At 54.3% G+C, this 15,016-nt stretch overlaps 5 protein-coding genes across 5 annotated transcripts; 2 read left to right on the top strand and 3 right to left on the bottom strand.

Annotated features, from left to right (window-relative positions):
• Nucleotides 1–446: 446 nt before the first annotated feature.
• On the bottom strand, nt 447–3,482 carry J4E88_003387 (uncharacterized protein; the record flags this gene model as incomplete). Its single annotated transcript, XM_049397040.1, has 3 exons — nt 447–2,123; nt 2,171–3,340; nt 3,390–3,482. 3 exons carry the CDS (start codon nt 3,480–3,482, stop codon nt 447–449), a joined length of 2,940 nt encoding a protein of 979 aa, XP_049257382.1.
• A 557-nt stretch (nt 3,483–4,039) lies between these two features.
• Nucleotides 4,040–5,532, top strand: J4E88_003386 (uncharacterized protein; the record flags this gene model as incomplete). The annotated part of the gene is made up of 4 exons (XM_049397039.1): nt 4,040–4,273; nt 4,323–4,352; nt 4,978–5,219; nt 5,271–5,532. The coding sequence occupies 4 exons, from the start codon at nt 4,040–4,042 to the stop codon at nt 5,530–5,532; spliced, it is 768 nt and encodes a 255-aa protein (XP_049257381.1).
• Nucleotides 5,533–7,162: 1,630 nt separating this feature from the next.
• ALTA10 (Aldehyde dehydrogenase) lies at nt 7,163–8,893 on the top strand (the record flags this gene model as incomplete). The annotated part of the gene is made up of 5 exons (XM_049397038.1): nt 7,163–7,221; nt 7,300–7,702; nt 7,752–8,341; nt 8,396–8,727; nt 8,784–8,893. The coding sequence occupies 5 exons, from the start codon at nt 7,163–7,165 to the stop codon at nt 8,891–8,893; spliced, it is 1,494 nt and encodes a 497-aa protein (XP_049257380.1).
• A 276-nt stretch (nt 8,894–9,169) lies between these two features.
• Nucleotides 9,170–10,225, bottom strand: J4E88_003384 (uncharacterized protein; the record flags this gene model as incomplete). Its single annotated transcript, XM_049397037.1, has 1 exon — nt 9,170–10,225. The coding sequence occupies one exon, from the start codon at nt 10,223–10,225 to the stop codon at nt 9,170–9,172; it is 1,056 nt and encodes a 351-aa protein (XP_049257379.1).
• A 551-nt stretch (nt 10,226–10,776) lies between these two features.
• J4E88_003383 (uncharacterized protein) lies at nt 10,777–14,758 on the bottom strand (the record flags this gene model as incomplete). The annotated part of the gene is made up of 3 exons (XM_049397036.1): nt 10,777–12,201; nt 12,526–12,736; nt 12,840–14,758. 3 exons carry the CDS (start codon nt 14,756–14,758, stop codon nt 10,777–10,779), a joined length of 3,555 nt encoding a protein of 1,184 aa, XP_049257378.1.
• Between the last annotated feature and the right edge of the window lie 258 nt (nt 14,759–15,016).

Raw genomic sequence — 15,016 nt, 5'->3', positions numbered from 1 at the left:
TCGCTCAACAATACTCTTTTGCAGGTGGATGCCGAAGGATCCTGGCGGGTATTTAGCCAATCTGCCGGGTTCATGGTTGGCATTGCCGACGGCACGGTGTCTGATCTTTGGGTTGGAGTGGCACGAACTGGTCTGTTCAGATACAAAGGGGAACTGTATTGACATTCATCTAATGTCGCCAAACGGTGTTGAAGAGGCCACTGAGAGTATGTGGTGAGATGGTGTGATACGGAAAGGAAGGCCTAGTAGTGGGTCCACGAACACGGGCGCGGGCCGGTCGCCAATGTGGCACAGGCATCGAGCCGCATCCGCGGAAGGCGTTTAATATCTACGTTAGATCGGCTGCAGAGTACACTCAGTCTAGCTCATATGTATACCAAATTCCAGACATCTGATAGTTTCTCCGTCTGTGCCGTGTTGCTGCTAATTCTGTACATACCCAGGTCCTAGTCCGCACCACCAACCCCCATAACGCCCCTCCCAAACCACTCACTAATAACCGCAAACCCATCCCTCCCCCTCTTGAGCGCGTCCTGGAAAAGATCATGCCTCTCAGCACTCTCCACCTGCGCCCTCCTAATCGCCTTGACCGTTGCATTACTCGAACTACAAATCGGACACTCCACCTCGGCATCATGAACATCCTCATCCGTACTCAAACAACTCTGATGGTAACTATGCTTGCACAGGAAATGCACAACAGGCAACTCGAGACTCTTCATGCACACTTGGCAACGTGAGTTTTGGAATACCGCGGGCTTGGTGTTTAGGTTTTCGAGCTCGGTCTTCTTGGTCGACGTATCGGCGCGGAAGGTCTCGATGTTGCGGCGGTTGGCAGCGATTTCGGCGCGCTCGCGCTCGATGGTGGTGCTGAGGTAGGCTTTTATCATGCCCATGGTTGCTACACCGTTGGTGGAGAGAGTTTGGATTACTTGGAGGGGCGCCATGAGGCCGTCTTCGTCGATCTTCTTCAAGACCGAGTCGAGCTCGTCGCCGGCTTCGGCAAGAATAGAGGGCGTGGAGGTAAAGTAGGCGAGCGCCGCGGGGTAAAGCGCTGGTTCCAGGGGACCGTACTTTCGAAGTGCGCGGATGGCGCCTTGCGTATCGTTGGCTGCCGTGTAGGAGCGGAAGATGTCGAAGTGAAGGCCTTGCTGTTCGCGTACAAGGATCGCGCCATCGCGGAAGTTGGACAGATGGGAGAGTAGGAGTACGTTGGACGTGTCTATAGGTATGTCCTTGCCTTCGACAAGCTTCTTGGCCTTGTTCTCCCACTCTTGTCGCTCGCCATCCTTCTTCGATGATGCAGTGTGGAGGTACATCTCGAACAGGGTGGTGTAAAGATCGACCTTGTCATCTTCGCGTAGATCATCGGATGCGATGCAGGCCTCGAGGAAGACTATGAGCTCTTGGGGGTGATCAACGAATGCGGAGAACGCAGTTCGCGGTTTCGGTACTTTGTACTCTGGAGCGGGCTCATCTGAGGTCGTCTCGACGATCTGAGCTTGGCTCATGGTACTCTTCTGTTCACCACTCGGAGGCGATGCCAACGCGTTGGTGTTCATGTATGGCAGTGGAAGTAGTGCAGCGAGGTTTTGTACAGCGCTAGAAGCTACTCCGAGACCCATGCTCATACCACCGCCTCCTCCTGTTGCAGGCGTATTGGGGATGACTATAGCATCCTGCTTGGGTCGGAATGTTCCGGTGTAGTAGTCGATGAACAATTGCGTCGTATCTTTGGGAAGGTGCTGCAGCAGTACTGTCGCGTACTTCATGAGGTTGAAGTAGGCCACCTCGGGCTCCAGTCGCCATATGTAGGCCAGAGCTTCGGCGTATCGTTTCGAATCTTCGATCAGTACGTCGACGACCAATTCATGCTCACCGTGTTTTCGAGCAAGGAAGGCCGCTTGGTCATAGTAACCGCCCTGTCGACACATCAAAATGGCCGTATCGAGGTCAAACTTCAGATCGTCCGGTGACTTGATAAACTCTTCAAGCTTCTCTACATCCTTCAACTTGGCATAGCAGTTCAACAGGAGCGTTGTATGATCTGATGTGGCTTTGTGGTGATCGTGGAGCTCCTCGAGGTACTCAATCAAGTTATGTATCCGTTGCGTATCAAGGAACTGCGTGATGTTAGTATTGGTCGTATCGCGATGGCATCATTACGTACCTTGCGGATGACCTGAGAGGGTTCTGTGTTATCGATAGCCTTCAGATACTGCTGCATAGCTGTATCGTAATCTTGCTTCGAATACAAGTAGTCACCAAACTTCCGGAGGATGATGTTCTGTTGTGACGAGTCTAGCCCAGCCTTCTGGGCCAGATTGATGGCCAGAACGTATAGATTGCGCTGGTACAGTATGTCGAGTTTTTGAGCAAAGGGCTTCTCATGGTATCGGAAGATCTTGCCGTCGATTGTGAAGACGAAGAGGTCGCCCCATTCGGAAATAACGGCCTTCACTTGCGAAGTCAACTGTTCCTGATGTGCGACAAACCTCAGCTCTGTGTTGAGCAGGGTAAAGCTCGAAGTGTTGAAGACGTCGTCGGCGGCACCGACGCCGAAAGCACGGAGAGGGTTCGACCGAGGCATCGCATTTGATTTGGGGGGTGCGACTATCGCGACATAGTCCTTGAATACGGAGATCATCTTCTTCTCGCCCTCATATGTGTACGGTGGTCCGCGGCCGTGCTGACCGTAGTAGTATATGGCATCGTTTCGTGCGACGACAACGTCCCGCGACGCCTTATCCACCGCCATGCAACCCACGCCACAGCCATACTCGTCAAGCGATTTGGCCGGCTGTCCTTGCCCCCTCCCAGATATTACAAGTGTCATTATACGTCCGGTCGTCGCGATATACAAGGTCGTGATGCTCCCTTCTCTGAACTCGATGCCTGTGATGGGCTCTTCCGACTCGAATACCGTCCGTTGTCGCGCGCCGCGATCGTGTATGAGGTCACCTCGAACGACAGTGACGGCACCGTTGGCGAATCCAACTGCGAGTTGTGATAGGTCATCGAGGGCTGCGAAAGCGGATATGGGGAACTGCTTGCGCCCGTTGTGGACGGTGAGGGTGCTCTGACATCGCGGAATGCCTGTCTTCTTTTCCAGCTTGTCCAAAGCCCATACTTTTAGTACTGGCTCCCCAGAAAGGTCTTCAGCAATGGTGACGAGAAGCGAAGTGCCTTCGACCTGCTTCATGTGGGTGATTGCGCCTGCGTCATGGGCCTTGAATGCGCGCACGACCTTGAAGGCCTGCGACACGATGCGGACGATGCCATCTGCGCTGCCGAGGAAGATGCTCTCTGATCCAGATACTATGCACGTGATGTTCCCGATCTAATGGCATTTATAAGACTGTGCATGCGCGGAGGAGGTATCGTCATACCTCGGACAGGAAGGAGCTCTCGTCGTCGGGGAGCTTGACTTGCGAGACGTCGAAGAACTTGAACTGCCACTGTTCGCGCATTAGCCGGGACATGTTGTGAAGCGGAATGTGGGTGAGCCAAAACGCACCGGAGTGACTGCCATACTGCTATTGCTCCATTGTCATCGCCTACTGCCTGAATGGCAGGAGCTATCGTCATTCGCGACTCCCATGGAAGCTGCGGGCAAGTGCGTCCGTGCACTGTCCGCCAATCACCAGGCGGCAGTGCGTGGCAGTGTCGGGCCTTGGCGCGTCCCTCCGTTCTTGAGTGCTGCCTCGCGCTCTCCCTTTTCTTCATCTCACTCTCACACTCCTCCCACATAATACTCCCACACCCATCTGCTCTTCATCAACAGCAGCTCCCACAACCCGCGCAACTCACTCTACATTCGCGCAAGCCCACTTTGACTCTCCTTTCACGAGTCTCACCTCCTGCGACGCGCCCTGTCATCGAACAGCGCGCCCCTTTGTCCTCAGACCTCACCGGTTCAGTCGCGCCTCCATAAAAGAGACTTTCAGCCTTCGCTACTCAAACGTCGCCCACTCAACACGAGCGCGCCTTTCCATCAACGCCCGCTTACCCAAGTATTACCATCCCTCAACCACTCATCATGTCTTCAAACAAGATGGAGCAGAGCCTCGACGACATCCTCAAGGCCTCCAAGACCTCCCGCCGTGGCCGTGGCGCTCGCCGCTCTGGCGCTGGACGACCGGCCACTGCTGCCGCCCCTGTAGGCGGTGTCGCCAAGTCGACCAAGCAAGGCAACAAGCAATCCAAGCCTGCGCCCACTGCTCCCGCCGCTTCTTTCGGCGGCGGCGAGACCAAGATCATGGTATCCAACTTGGTATGTTCAGTCTCACAACCACACCCAAACCATCACTAACATGTCGCAGCCACGGGACATTGACAACTCCCAACTCCAGGTATGTAAGACCGATGCAGGTCTTTGAGCCTACTGCAGCTTCGCTTTTGCAAGCATGAACGAACTCGATCCGACGAACCGAGACTTCCTCCTCCGCTCCGGTATGGATGTTGAGCCATAGCTTGCCCAAAGTCACTCCAAGATCTGTGTTGGGCACACAAGACAGGAAGAAGACTAGCAGCATGCGAACATTCCGAGGTACCGCCGCGACGAAAGTGGGTGATCCAAGTCAATGTGCTCCACTTCACTGTGTCAGCACAGACGGCAGAGCACCGGTGATATTCCTGGTAGCCTTGCAGCAACTCTAGCCCGATACAGAGCAGCGAGATGCGAAACCAATCCGTTCGGATAGCCTTTTGGCTTACAGATGGGTGTGGGCAGACACTAAAAGATTGGTTCGCAGCGTTTCAATACGTTACTCGCAACAACTGCTCTCGCGCTGAGTTTGCTTCGTCTCAGAACTTACGGTCATTGAGATCTGACCAGGACACCCACTTTCTGAGCGGTACCTTCTGACCGAGTATATGGAATCGACGACGACCCACCGCCGACGCCGGAACCTCATTGTCGATCTTGCTTTACGCGCGTGAAAACTACCCTGGTACGACGACTAATACGCCTCATAGGACTACTTTGTGAATGCTGTTGGTGTAGGTCGCCCGAAGAAGGTTCTTCTCCAGTACGATGCCCAGGGCCGCAGCGTTGGCAGCGCTACCGTCATCTTCACCAAGCATGACCAAGCCGCCAAGGCCACCTCCCACCTCAATGGCGTCAAGATTGACGGCCGCCCTGTTCGTGTCGAGATGCTCGTCAGCGCCGCCGCCCTTCCCGCCGCCACTCGCCCATCTTCGCTTGCTGATCGTGTAACGTACGTACCAAAGATTCCTTGCAGTGTAACCAGCAACTAACAAGTTTTCAGTCAGCCGAAGAAGGACAAGCCGAAGCCGGCCACCGCTGAGAAGGCTGCTCCCGGTGCCGCTCGTGGACGTGGCCAGACCCGTGGCAAAGGAAAGGGCCGTGGTGGTCGCGAGGCCCGCCCCAAGAAGAAGACCGTCGAGGAGCTCGATGCCGAGATGGCCGACTACTTCCCTGGCAGCGAAACCACTGCTGCTGCCGGCGGCGCTGAGGTTGCACAAATCACCGCCGGCGGTGACACTGCTATGGACGACGAGATGCTCTGAGCTTCTTTCGCTTTGAGACGCTTTCCACTCACTTCACTTGTCACGGTTTAATCCAACATCCAACGGAATCGGTTCGACCCTTTGCTAGTCGGTCTGCTTCAATCTTTCTTTTCTTGGAGGCGTCATCTTTTCGGAAACTGCTTTATCACGAACGTCTACTGCTGCCAACGGAACGTCAGCATCGGACACAATTCGGCTCTTGTACACTATTCATGGACGTTTATTCTCGGCTCCTAAATTGCACGCCGGGTATTTGGTAGCTTCAATCAGAATGGCTATGATTCGGAAACATGATCCTGAAAACTTATCTCGTCGACTCATCCATCGTGAAGTACCCTTATTCGAATGTTCACATACACCGACCTCCCGGCTCTCTTGATGTTGTGGACGGAACCCGGCCAGCGTGCTGGCTGAAACACACCGAGATGGAGAGCTGCCACATCTCTAGAGCGTGGCAACATGGCAATACTGAGGCTTCCACGAACCCAAGACGGCAATGACATGCTGCAGAGAGACGATCATATAGAAGATCAGCGAGGCTTAGAAAGCTTGCTAGACAGTACGACTCGGTACAGCGGAATCGCTCCGTGCTTTTCTCCCCGGAGGACTCCGCAACAACAAAATGTGAACTTTACTCGTGCTGACCGGGTTGGCGCTTCCCAGCAGCCCGGATCACACCACCATCTGCTCATGTGTAGTGCTCTCCGGTTGACAGCTATTCGGTCCTTGCATGCTCCTATTCGCGCCGCAGTACCCCTTCGTGCGAAGTTCTCACGCCAACGTCATTAGTTCAAATTTTGTCGCACCTTCCCCGCGATTTACTAGGTGGTGTGGAGGCCCGCGGCTACTCTAGCTTCTGACCAGGATCTGGCTGGGTGAAAGGAGCGTTCATCCGACACAGCTGACGGACCGGAAGAGCTGAGTATCTTGCGCTCTCAATGTTTGCAATCCAGGTCGCCCACGTGCATACAGCGATTACTCTAGGCTCGGGGTTGTGGATCAGTGTTATCCTCGCATACCGGTGCTCGCTCGAAAAAGGGCCGAGCTAGCTGGGGGTACGACGATATGGTCCATAGGGCTGCCCCTTCGGCTTTAGCGTAGTGGCTCCGATGGTGGGTATGTTTTGCTTGGATACGTGTCTAGAGCTCCGAGCTTAGTCCTGCGATATGCGTTATAGAAAGATGCTGTATCGAGATGACCACGCGCCGCAAGTGGAGAAATGCCTTTTGCGGATGCGCATCAGTTGCCAATAGGTGTCTATTCCAAATTGGAGAATCCAGTACCGCGTGTAGCAGGGTTAGCTGCGGCTTCGAGGACTTCCAGAGCAGAACTGCGGGGGAGGGGTAGCTTACCACTGGCTACGAAAGCGGGGCAAGAGCTTCCGCCGTTGCATCAAGCGCCACCCGGCCATGCATCGTCGAGACACGCAATAGGCTGCAGCGCTTTCCTGAGACTGGCTCCTGATGGCCGAGGCTGTCTGGGCGATCGTACTGTTGTCCTGTCTCGAGTGGAGATAACCTCTAGTGTCGTCATGCGGAGCTCCTGAAAGTACTTAAGGATTTGCCTGTGCCTCTACCCCTCCTTCACTTCACAGCTTTGTTTTGTCCATATACCCCAATTCGCTTTCGCAATGACATCCGTAAAGCTAACAACCCCCCAAACGGGCGAGTACGAGCAGCCCACCGGACTGTAAGTCAGATATCCAGTTTCCGATATTCTTCGGAGAGTTTGTAATGCTTCGGCATCGTCAATACTGACATTAACCAGCTTCATCAACAATGAGTTCGTAAAGGCCGTTGACGGCAAGACCTTCGAGGTCATCAATCCATCCACCGAGGAGGTCATCTGCAATGTTGCCGAGGCCACCGAGAAGGATGTTGACATTGCTGTCGCTGCCGCACGCAAGGCCTTTAACGGCCCATGGCGGAAGGAGACACCAGAGAACCGAGGAAAGCTGCTTGTCAAGCTCGCCGACCTCTTTGAGAAGAATGCCGATCTTCTCGCCTCAGTCGAGGCTCTCGACAACGGTAAGGCTTTCAGCATGGCCAGGAACGTCGATATCCCTGCCGCCGCTGGTTGCTTGAGGTACTACGGAGGATGGGCCGACAAGATTGAGGGCAAGGTCGTCGACACAGCACCCGACAGCTTCAACTACATCCGCAAGGAGCCCGTAAGTTCTGCATGTTTCCAAGTCCAAGTCCCGTGATTAACAATTCCAGATTGGTGTTTGCGGACAAATTATCCCATGGAACTTCCCCATTCTCATGTGGTCATGGAAGATTGGTCCTGCCATCGCCACTGGTAACACCGTTGTCATCAAGACAGCTGAGCAGACTCCTCTCTCCGCATACGTAGCTTGCAAGCTCATCCAAGAGGCCGGTTTCCCACCAGGTGTTATCAACGTCATTACTGGTTTCGGAAAGGTCGCTGGTGCCGCTATCTCCGCCCACATGGATGTCGACAAGGTTGCCTTCACCGGTTCAACCGTTGTCGGTCGTCAAATCATGAAGGCCGCTGCTGGCTCCAACTTGAAGAAGGTTACTCTCGAGCTTGGAGGCAAGAGCCCCAACATTGTTTTCGCCGATGCCGATCTCGACGAGGCCATCCACTGGGTCAACTTCGGTATCTACTTCAACCACGGACAGGCTTGCTGCGCTGGATCGCGTATCTACGTCCAAGAAGAAATCTACGACAAGTTCATTGCCCGCTTTAAGGAGAGGGCCGCCCAGAACGCTGTCGGTGACCCATTCGCCAAGGACACCTTCCAGGGACCTCAGGTCTCGAAGCTCCAATTCGACCGTATCATGGGGTAAGCAATGTCATGTCCTTCTAAAACTGAAGCCAATGCTAATACAGATTCTAGCTACATCGAGGAGGGCAAGAAGTCCGGCGCAACCGTCGAGACCGGCGGCAACCGCCACGGTGACAAGGGCTACTTCATCGAGCCCACCATCTTCTCCAACGTAACCGAAGACATGAAGATCCAACAAGAAGAAATCTTCGGCCCCGTCTGCACAATCTCCAAGTTCAAGACAAAGGCCGACGTCATCAAGATCGGCAACAACACCACCTACGGTCTTGCCGCCGCAGTCCACACTTCCAACCTCACCACTGCCATCGAGGTTGCCAACGCGCTCCGCGCTGGAACTGTCTGGGTCAACTCTTACAACACTCTTCACTGGCAGCTGCCATTCGGTAAGTTCTGGCTGTACGATGCGCATGTGAGACATATACTGACTTCTTATCTACAGGTGGCTACAAGGAGTCTGGCATTGGCCGCGAGTTGGGTGAGGCGGCGCTGGACAACTACATTCAGACCAAGACTGTTTCCATTCGTCTTGGTGATGTGCTGTTCGGTTAAGTGAGTGGTGGAGATGGGCTCGAGTGAGTACTGTGTATAGTTCAAGTAATCATGGAGAATCTGAATGAATGAACGTAAAGAATCATAACAAGCTTTCTAATCTGTAAAATGATGAACCTTTGATCACTCTATACGGATTTTGAAGTGCACATTGACCCCATATCCGAGACTAGTATCTACAATCCTGTGGATATATTGACGATATGATGCCACATCTCGCATGACTCTTTGATGAGATGAAGAATGCTACACACTATATACATGACATTCACGACATCATCCCTCCATAATCTCCCCAAAAACCTTCACCCCCTTCCTCCCCAACGCAGTCCCCACGCCCACCGCCCCCGCACCCACATGTCTCATCCTCTCAAACCCACTCTTATCCTCCACCCCTCCCGTTCCAACAACCATAATCCGCTTCAACGCCTCCCTCTTATCCAGCATCTCCCTCAATATGCGCACATTGCCCAGCGCAAGGGGATGTAACGGCGCGCCCGCCAGCCCCCCAATCCCAGACCCATTCGCTGAGTTGAGCGCAGGACTGATCATGCTTTCACCACCCACGTCCTGTGTAGATAAGACCAGAGACGAACCGAGTGTGTTCACGGCGGTGATGAAAGAAATAGGGCAGGGGAGGTAGACTGGTTTCATTTTGTTCTCTGCACTCTCCTCCAATACGCTTATCAAGGCGTCGAATTGCTCTTGGTACGTATACGGCGGTATCTTGATACCAACGGGTATTTGTGTCTCGCCTCCGCTTTTCGTGAGGCCAACATCGATGGTTATTTTGAGCGCGGCGAGGTATTCGCGTAGGGCGTCAGCGTTGTAGGCTGGTGGTGTCTTCCCTGGGATGTTTGGGCAGGAAAGGTTGATTTCCATGGCTAGTGGCATTTTCACACTGTGTCGGATGGTGTAGATGAGCTGGTAGCATTGCGCCACTTCCTCCACGCTTCCGGTTACGGAGATGAGAATGGGTTTGAAGGTTTCTCTTCCTTTTGGCGGCTCGGAAGGCAGGGAATCGCTGATTTTGGTGACGAAGTCGAGGTACTGCCCGAGATTGAGGGGTGAGTAGCCGAGTGTGTTTAAACTGCCTGTTGTTGTGGCATCGCCGGCTAGATCGGTATTTAGGGTGCTGGAACTGTGCGTAGATGGGTTGAAGAAAGTGAATTGATGGTGCGCGGGGTCGTGTGGGAAGCCTTTCAAGAGGGATGTGCGCGTTGTGATGGCGCCTGTGTGTGGACTTTCGTAAAGTTCTTGGAGTTGCTCAAGGGTCGTGCACCATGGGTTCGCAGAATTGAGGAGGGGTGGGTCGATGTTCAGAGATGCCATCTTTGAATGCAGATTGCTGGTCAGAGTAGAAAAATGCTCTGGAAAGTGAACGGTTTCTGCGAGTCGGATGGCACGTGGCGTCTGGCTGCGCAAGTGGGGTTGCGATGATAAGCTTTGTATAGTGCCGCTGAGTGCATGATAGCTCGAGATACGTAACAGGAAGGTCACTACTTCCGCCAACAGCACGGAGAAATATTCAATGTTCAAAATGCTGCATTAATGAGGCTAGCGCTACCCTACTCTTTCCATGATAATATACAAGAAAAACCCAACCGGACTCCGAAACACAAACCCCATGCCCATCCCAATAAAGCCCAGAATGAACAAGAAGGAAAGCAATGCAAAGGATTTGCCGCCCATAAATGCTATGCGCCGATGCATGCCAGAGTAGTTTACCAATTTCATTACCTTTGTCTTTCCGTGATGCGCCAAAACGCCATGCTTGCGTCCCTGAAGCCGATGAAAATCAAAACGCCAGTTCAAAAAGGAATTAGAGAAAGGACGTGTCTGGGGACCAACTTCGGCTCTGCTGACTTCGCTCGACTTCTTCTTTAAAAGCTGGCATAGCCCGTGTCTTCACCACCAGCATCGTCCATCCAGCCCGCGCCGACTTCACCTAGGCCAGGGCCGTGGTGATGGTTGCGCGCCATACCTTCGCCTTCGCCTCGTTCAACCCACTCTTCGTTGATGTCGTGCCAGATGCGCTGGAAGTAGAGCCGCAGCGATCGCAGACCACGAAGGTAGCCTCTATCAATGCCATCCGGGTTCTGGGGTGGGCAAGGTAAGTCGTCAGGCAGCGGGTCTTCTGCGGTGACACAATTGGCGAAGTCGACAATCTTGAGCTTAATCTCTGGGAGATGCTTAGGTGTCGGCTTAGAGGCGGTTGTCGGGCCAGGTGATGTGGGTCCGGATGGTATTACTGAGACGTCTTCGCTGCTCGGGTTCGATAGACCATTGGACAGGGAGGGTTGCGCGTCTTTTTCCTTTGACTCTCCATCTCCACGATCGTAGAGCATGAGCAAGCTGCTTGCGTAGAATCGGTAGCCTGGAAGATTCCGTATCATGCGCTCCAGCTGACTGATCTTCTCCAGTATGACAGGAATATGTCTTGTCGCTGCTTTGTAACTTGTCCCATCCCAGAAAAAGCGCTTCAGCGCATCCTGAAACTCTCTGCCAGCCTTCAAGTCGCGGCCAAAGTACTTGTCTTCGAAGATGTAGCTTTGGGTTTTGGCGTTCCAAATCTGCATGCCGCAAACACGTACGCCGAGCTGGGCACTCGTTGTCATCTTACACTTGCGTCTTTGAGACTTTTGTTTCTTCTCATCGGCTTCCACTCCATACTGCCTCGTGCCCATTTTCAGGTCCAAGACACAAGGCCTGGACATGCCTGCGGTAAGGTCTTCCAGAAGGATGAAGTGCTGAACGCGCTCGTCGGGTTGTTGTTGCGCTTCTTCGGGATTGGAAGGCTCCTCGCCCAGTGGGGCGCCATTGCCATTTGGTGCGGCAGGGGCTGGTAGCATGGTGCCCTCGGATGGTTTTGGGGGATGAACGCCGTTTGTTGCGCCAGATGTTTGCACAGATCGGCCTCGGTGCTGATCTTTTGCGTCTGACATGGCATTGCGATCTTCGTCCATAGCAAATACTTCCTCCTCTGCATCACCACCGTAACCATCTTCTTCATAGTATTCCAGGTTGTGTCTCTGGACAGTGTCTATTCCCAAGGGCCTTCTAGTAAGTCCACTACCAGAATGACGACGGCGGGGGAGATTGTTCGATGGTGGCTTAAGCGCATCGGCGTTGGTGTCTGGCTGTCCAAGGGAGCTGGAAACGGCAGGATCAGCGCTCCTTTCCGAGGCAAAGCGGTGCGCTTCAGCTTTCAGAACTTGTTTCCGTGTCGACTCTTCTGTAAGTGGTGGATGCAATCCAGCTACATCTGTGCTGTTCCTCCTTATCGTAGGCGCAGAGCCAGCTACGTTCTGCGGAACATCCCCTCCCGTCTTACGAGCTGAGATCCCGTGATGATGATGGCGCGGCCTATGATGAATAGTTGGCGGCGCAAAAACCTGCCGGAGTACCTCTTCCTGTAACTTTCTGTTGATCGTCGTCACACCCCAACTGCTAGCATGCTGCAGTGGGGGCCGAGTCGGGCTCGTAGAGATGTGACCGTAATCACTTTGGTTTCGTCGATGTTGTTGTTGCAACAAGGAAGCATTGCGCATCCATGGATCTGGAGTGGTGGAGCGTGGTGGCACACGAAACAGATTGTCTGGGATGATGTGCCGATTGTTCTCAAAGATTACCTGAGGGATGGGCATAATCTGCTGCGAGTGGCTGACCACTCGAGGTTGTTCCGCATTGCCCCGATCTTCGGGGGCCTTTGAAGCCTGTCTTGAAGCGCTTTCCGACTGTGTCGCAGAAGTAGTGGGAGCAGCGTCGGATTTCGCTTTGTCTTTGGCTACCTTCTTCTTCTTGGGGGCTTTTCGGTAGGTCACGTTCAACACGCCGATGTATCTAGATGTCAATGTCAGCAAATATCCTAATCAAGAACCGAGGCGGAGGCAATGATCTTCGCTGATGTCTCAGCCTCGATCAATAGCGGGGGGACATTTCGTACCTTGGCAAGAATTCCAACAGTTCAGGATGCTGGCGCTCCACTGTCTCGTAAAACTCGTTCTCTCGATTGTTTAGCTGTTTGCATACTGCTCGCCTAGAAAAACGATAGACAGTAGAATGACCGCCAACTTGGTGATCGTATGGCTTCAGCTCCACAGCACCCAGTGGGGCTGGCGGCTGAGCCACCTGAGGCGCAGCAGCCTTAGCTTCCTGTTTGTGCGAAGTCGCAGTGGGCGTCGTTCCTAGGTCATCAGTCGCACTGGATTCATAACCAAGATTTGATTGAGTAGACTCGGCGTGCGACTCAGACTCAGATTCAGCTGAAAGCGCATCGGGGGCGGTCAGCGGCTGCTCTTTGTCTTTCTTCAAGGAAGTCGCCGTGGAGATATCACCATGAAGGCATTGATTGGTATCTTGGGCCTTTAGAGAAATTTCTACTTCTTGTGGAGTTTGCACATCCTTCTCTGTGGCCCACCCTTTCGGCCCCGCAACCTCGTGAGTTGAAGCCCTCTTATCGACAGCATTCACCTCTCTATCTCGGTTCTGTGGTTCTGTAGGGACTTGCTCACTCGTCTTAAGCCGGCGATGGGGAAAGTAGAGAGCCGAAGAGATCTGTTCTTTTTCCGATTCTTCGTCCTCCTCCGAGCCTGGCGTACGTTCTTTATCGCCTCCGTCTTTAACCTGAAAGTAATCGGACGGCTCGTCATAGGGAGTCGCTCCATTCGTCGGTGCGTGCGCGTGAACCTTTTCGACAGCTGATGTGGGTAGACTGCGAGAGAACGAAGACCGGGGGTCCGCACCAGGAGTCAGGTTGCCGAAGCCGCGAATGTCCTCGAGAAGGCGCCTTGGAAATTTGTGCTTGTCCTGAGAGCTTGCGTCTGGTCGCGTGCTCCCGTTGGGAGGTGTAGAGGCAACGCCTGACTCGGTGCGAGGCGCCGCTTTCGCGTCGAAGTACGAATCAGTCGGACCGCCTAGAGGTGATTGCACGACGGAGGAAGCTAGTGATGCGCGACGCAGCTGGTCGATGAGACCGACAGTCTCGGTTGAGCCTTCCTCTGAAAGTGCGGATAGGGTCCTCTCAGCAGAAGGACGTTCTTTTGTCTTGTTGTCCTTCTTCTTCGGCTCTTCAGTAGGATCGCCATCCTTGAATACGCGCAGATAGTGACTTGCTTTTCGACTGCGTGCGGAAGTGGGTTGTTCGGTCTTGGCAAGCGTTGCTTCAATCTTCTTCTCCATTTCCACGTCCATGACGGGCTGATCCAAGATCATGTTGCCCTTGAATGGCACAGGCTTCCCTTCGCGCCACTCCCTGTTCCTGCGCCTCTCTTCGCTCTCCAGCAGAGCCTCGTATTGGAGCTCGGGACGTGGCGGGGTGGTGGGGTGTTGTACGGGCGAGTCGACTGGGCTCATGTAGGGCGGAGGACTGTGATGGATGGCGTCGAAACTCATGCCGGCTGCAATGGCTGCGCGGGGGTTAAAGGGGGTAGTCAGGACGGCTTGGTGGTCGATGGAAGAAGGCGGAGGAAGGGTAGAGTGTTTCCTGCGTATGATGGGTGGATCCATCAATCGCCTCTGGGGAGGTGCTGGCGCTGCCATCTCAGCCAGACTGTGTTCGGGAGCATCGTTGGCAGAATCTACATTGCGTGCGCTGGCCCGCGGGGAGGAGATGGGGCTGTCGGAGACGAGGTACGTAGTTGCGAAGATGCTGTCGCGCTCGTCGAGCTGGGGGCGGTCAATTGACGACTTCCAGAGGTTGCTCTCGTTGACAATGGGCGCGGTGCGTGAACGGCCCGTCTGCGCGAGGCTCTTGGGCGTCACTTGGTCGTGCTCGGCGTCGGGCGTGGGCAGTCCATGGCTGGCCGTCGACCTCACCGATGCGGGGGGTGAGGTATTTCCTTGGGCGTCCGGCTGGGGTGACATGGGCTCGACATTGATTCGACCGTCAGGAAGGCACCTCGTGGCGGGATGGGTGGCAGATATTGCCGGGCGGGCGCTCAGGACGTTGGCCAGGATGCGGTCGTTTGGGCGCGGCGGAGACACAGCGGAGGGCCAGCAGGGGCGGATCTTCTAGATTAGCGTGCAGAGCAGCGCTGGCGGACGCGAGGGCTGCAGGCGGTGTTCCAGGGTGCTAGCGAGCGACGAGACCAGTGAGAAGGGCGAGAGGTCCACGTTCTAATT

This window comes from Alternaria novae-zelandiae (assembly GCF_023758075.1).
Source record: "Alternaria novae-zelandiae strain BMP 2774 chromosome Unknown scaffold_5, whole genome shotgun sequence".
NCBI lineage: Eukaryota > Fungi > Ascomycota > Dothideomycetes > Pleosporales > Pleosporaceae > Alternaria > Alternaria novae-zelandiae.
Note: the sequence above shows the minus strand (reverse complement) of the source record. Positions and strands in the feature narration are given on the sequence as shown.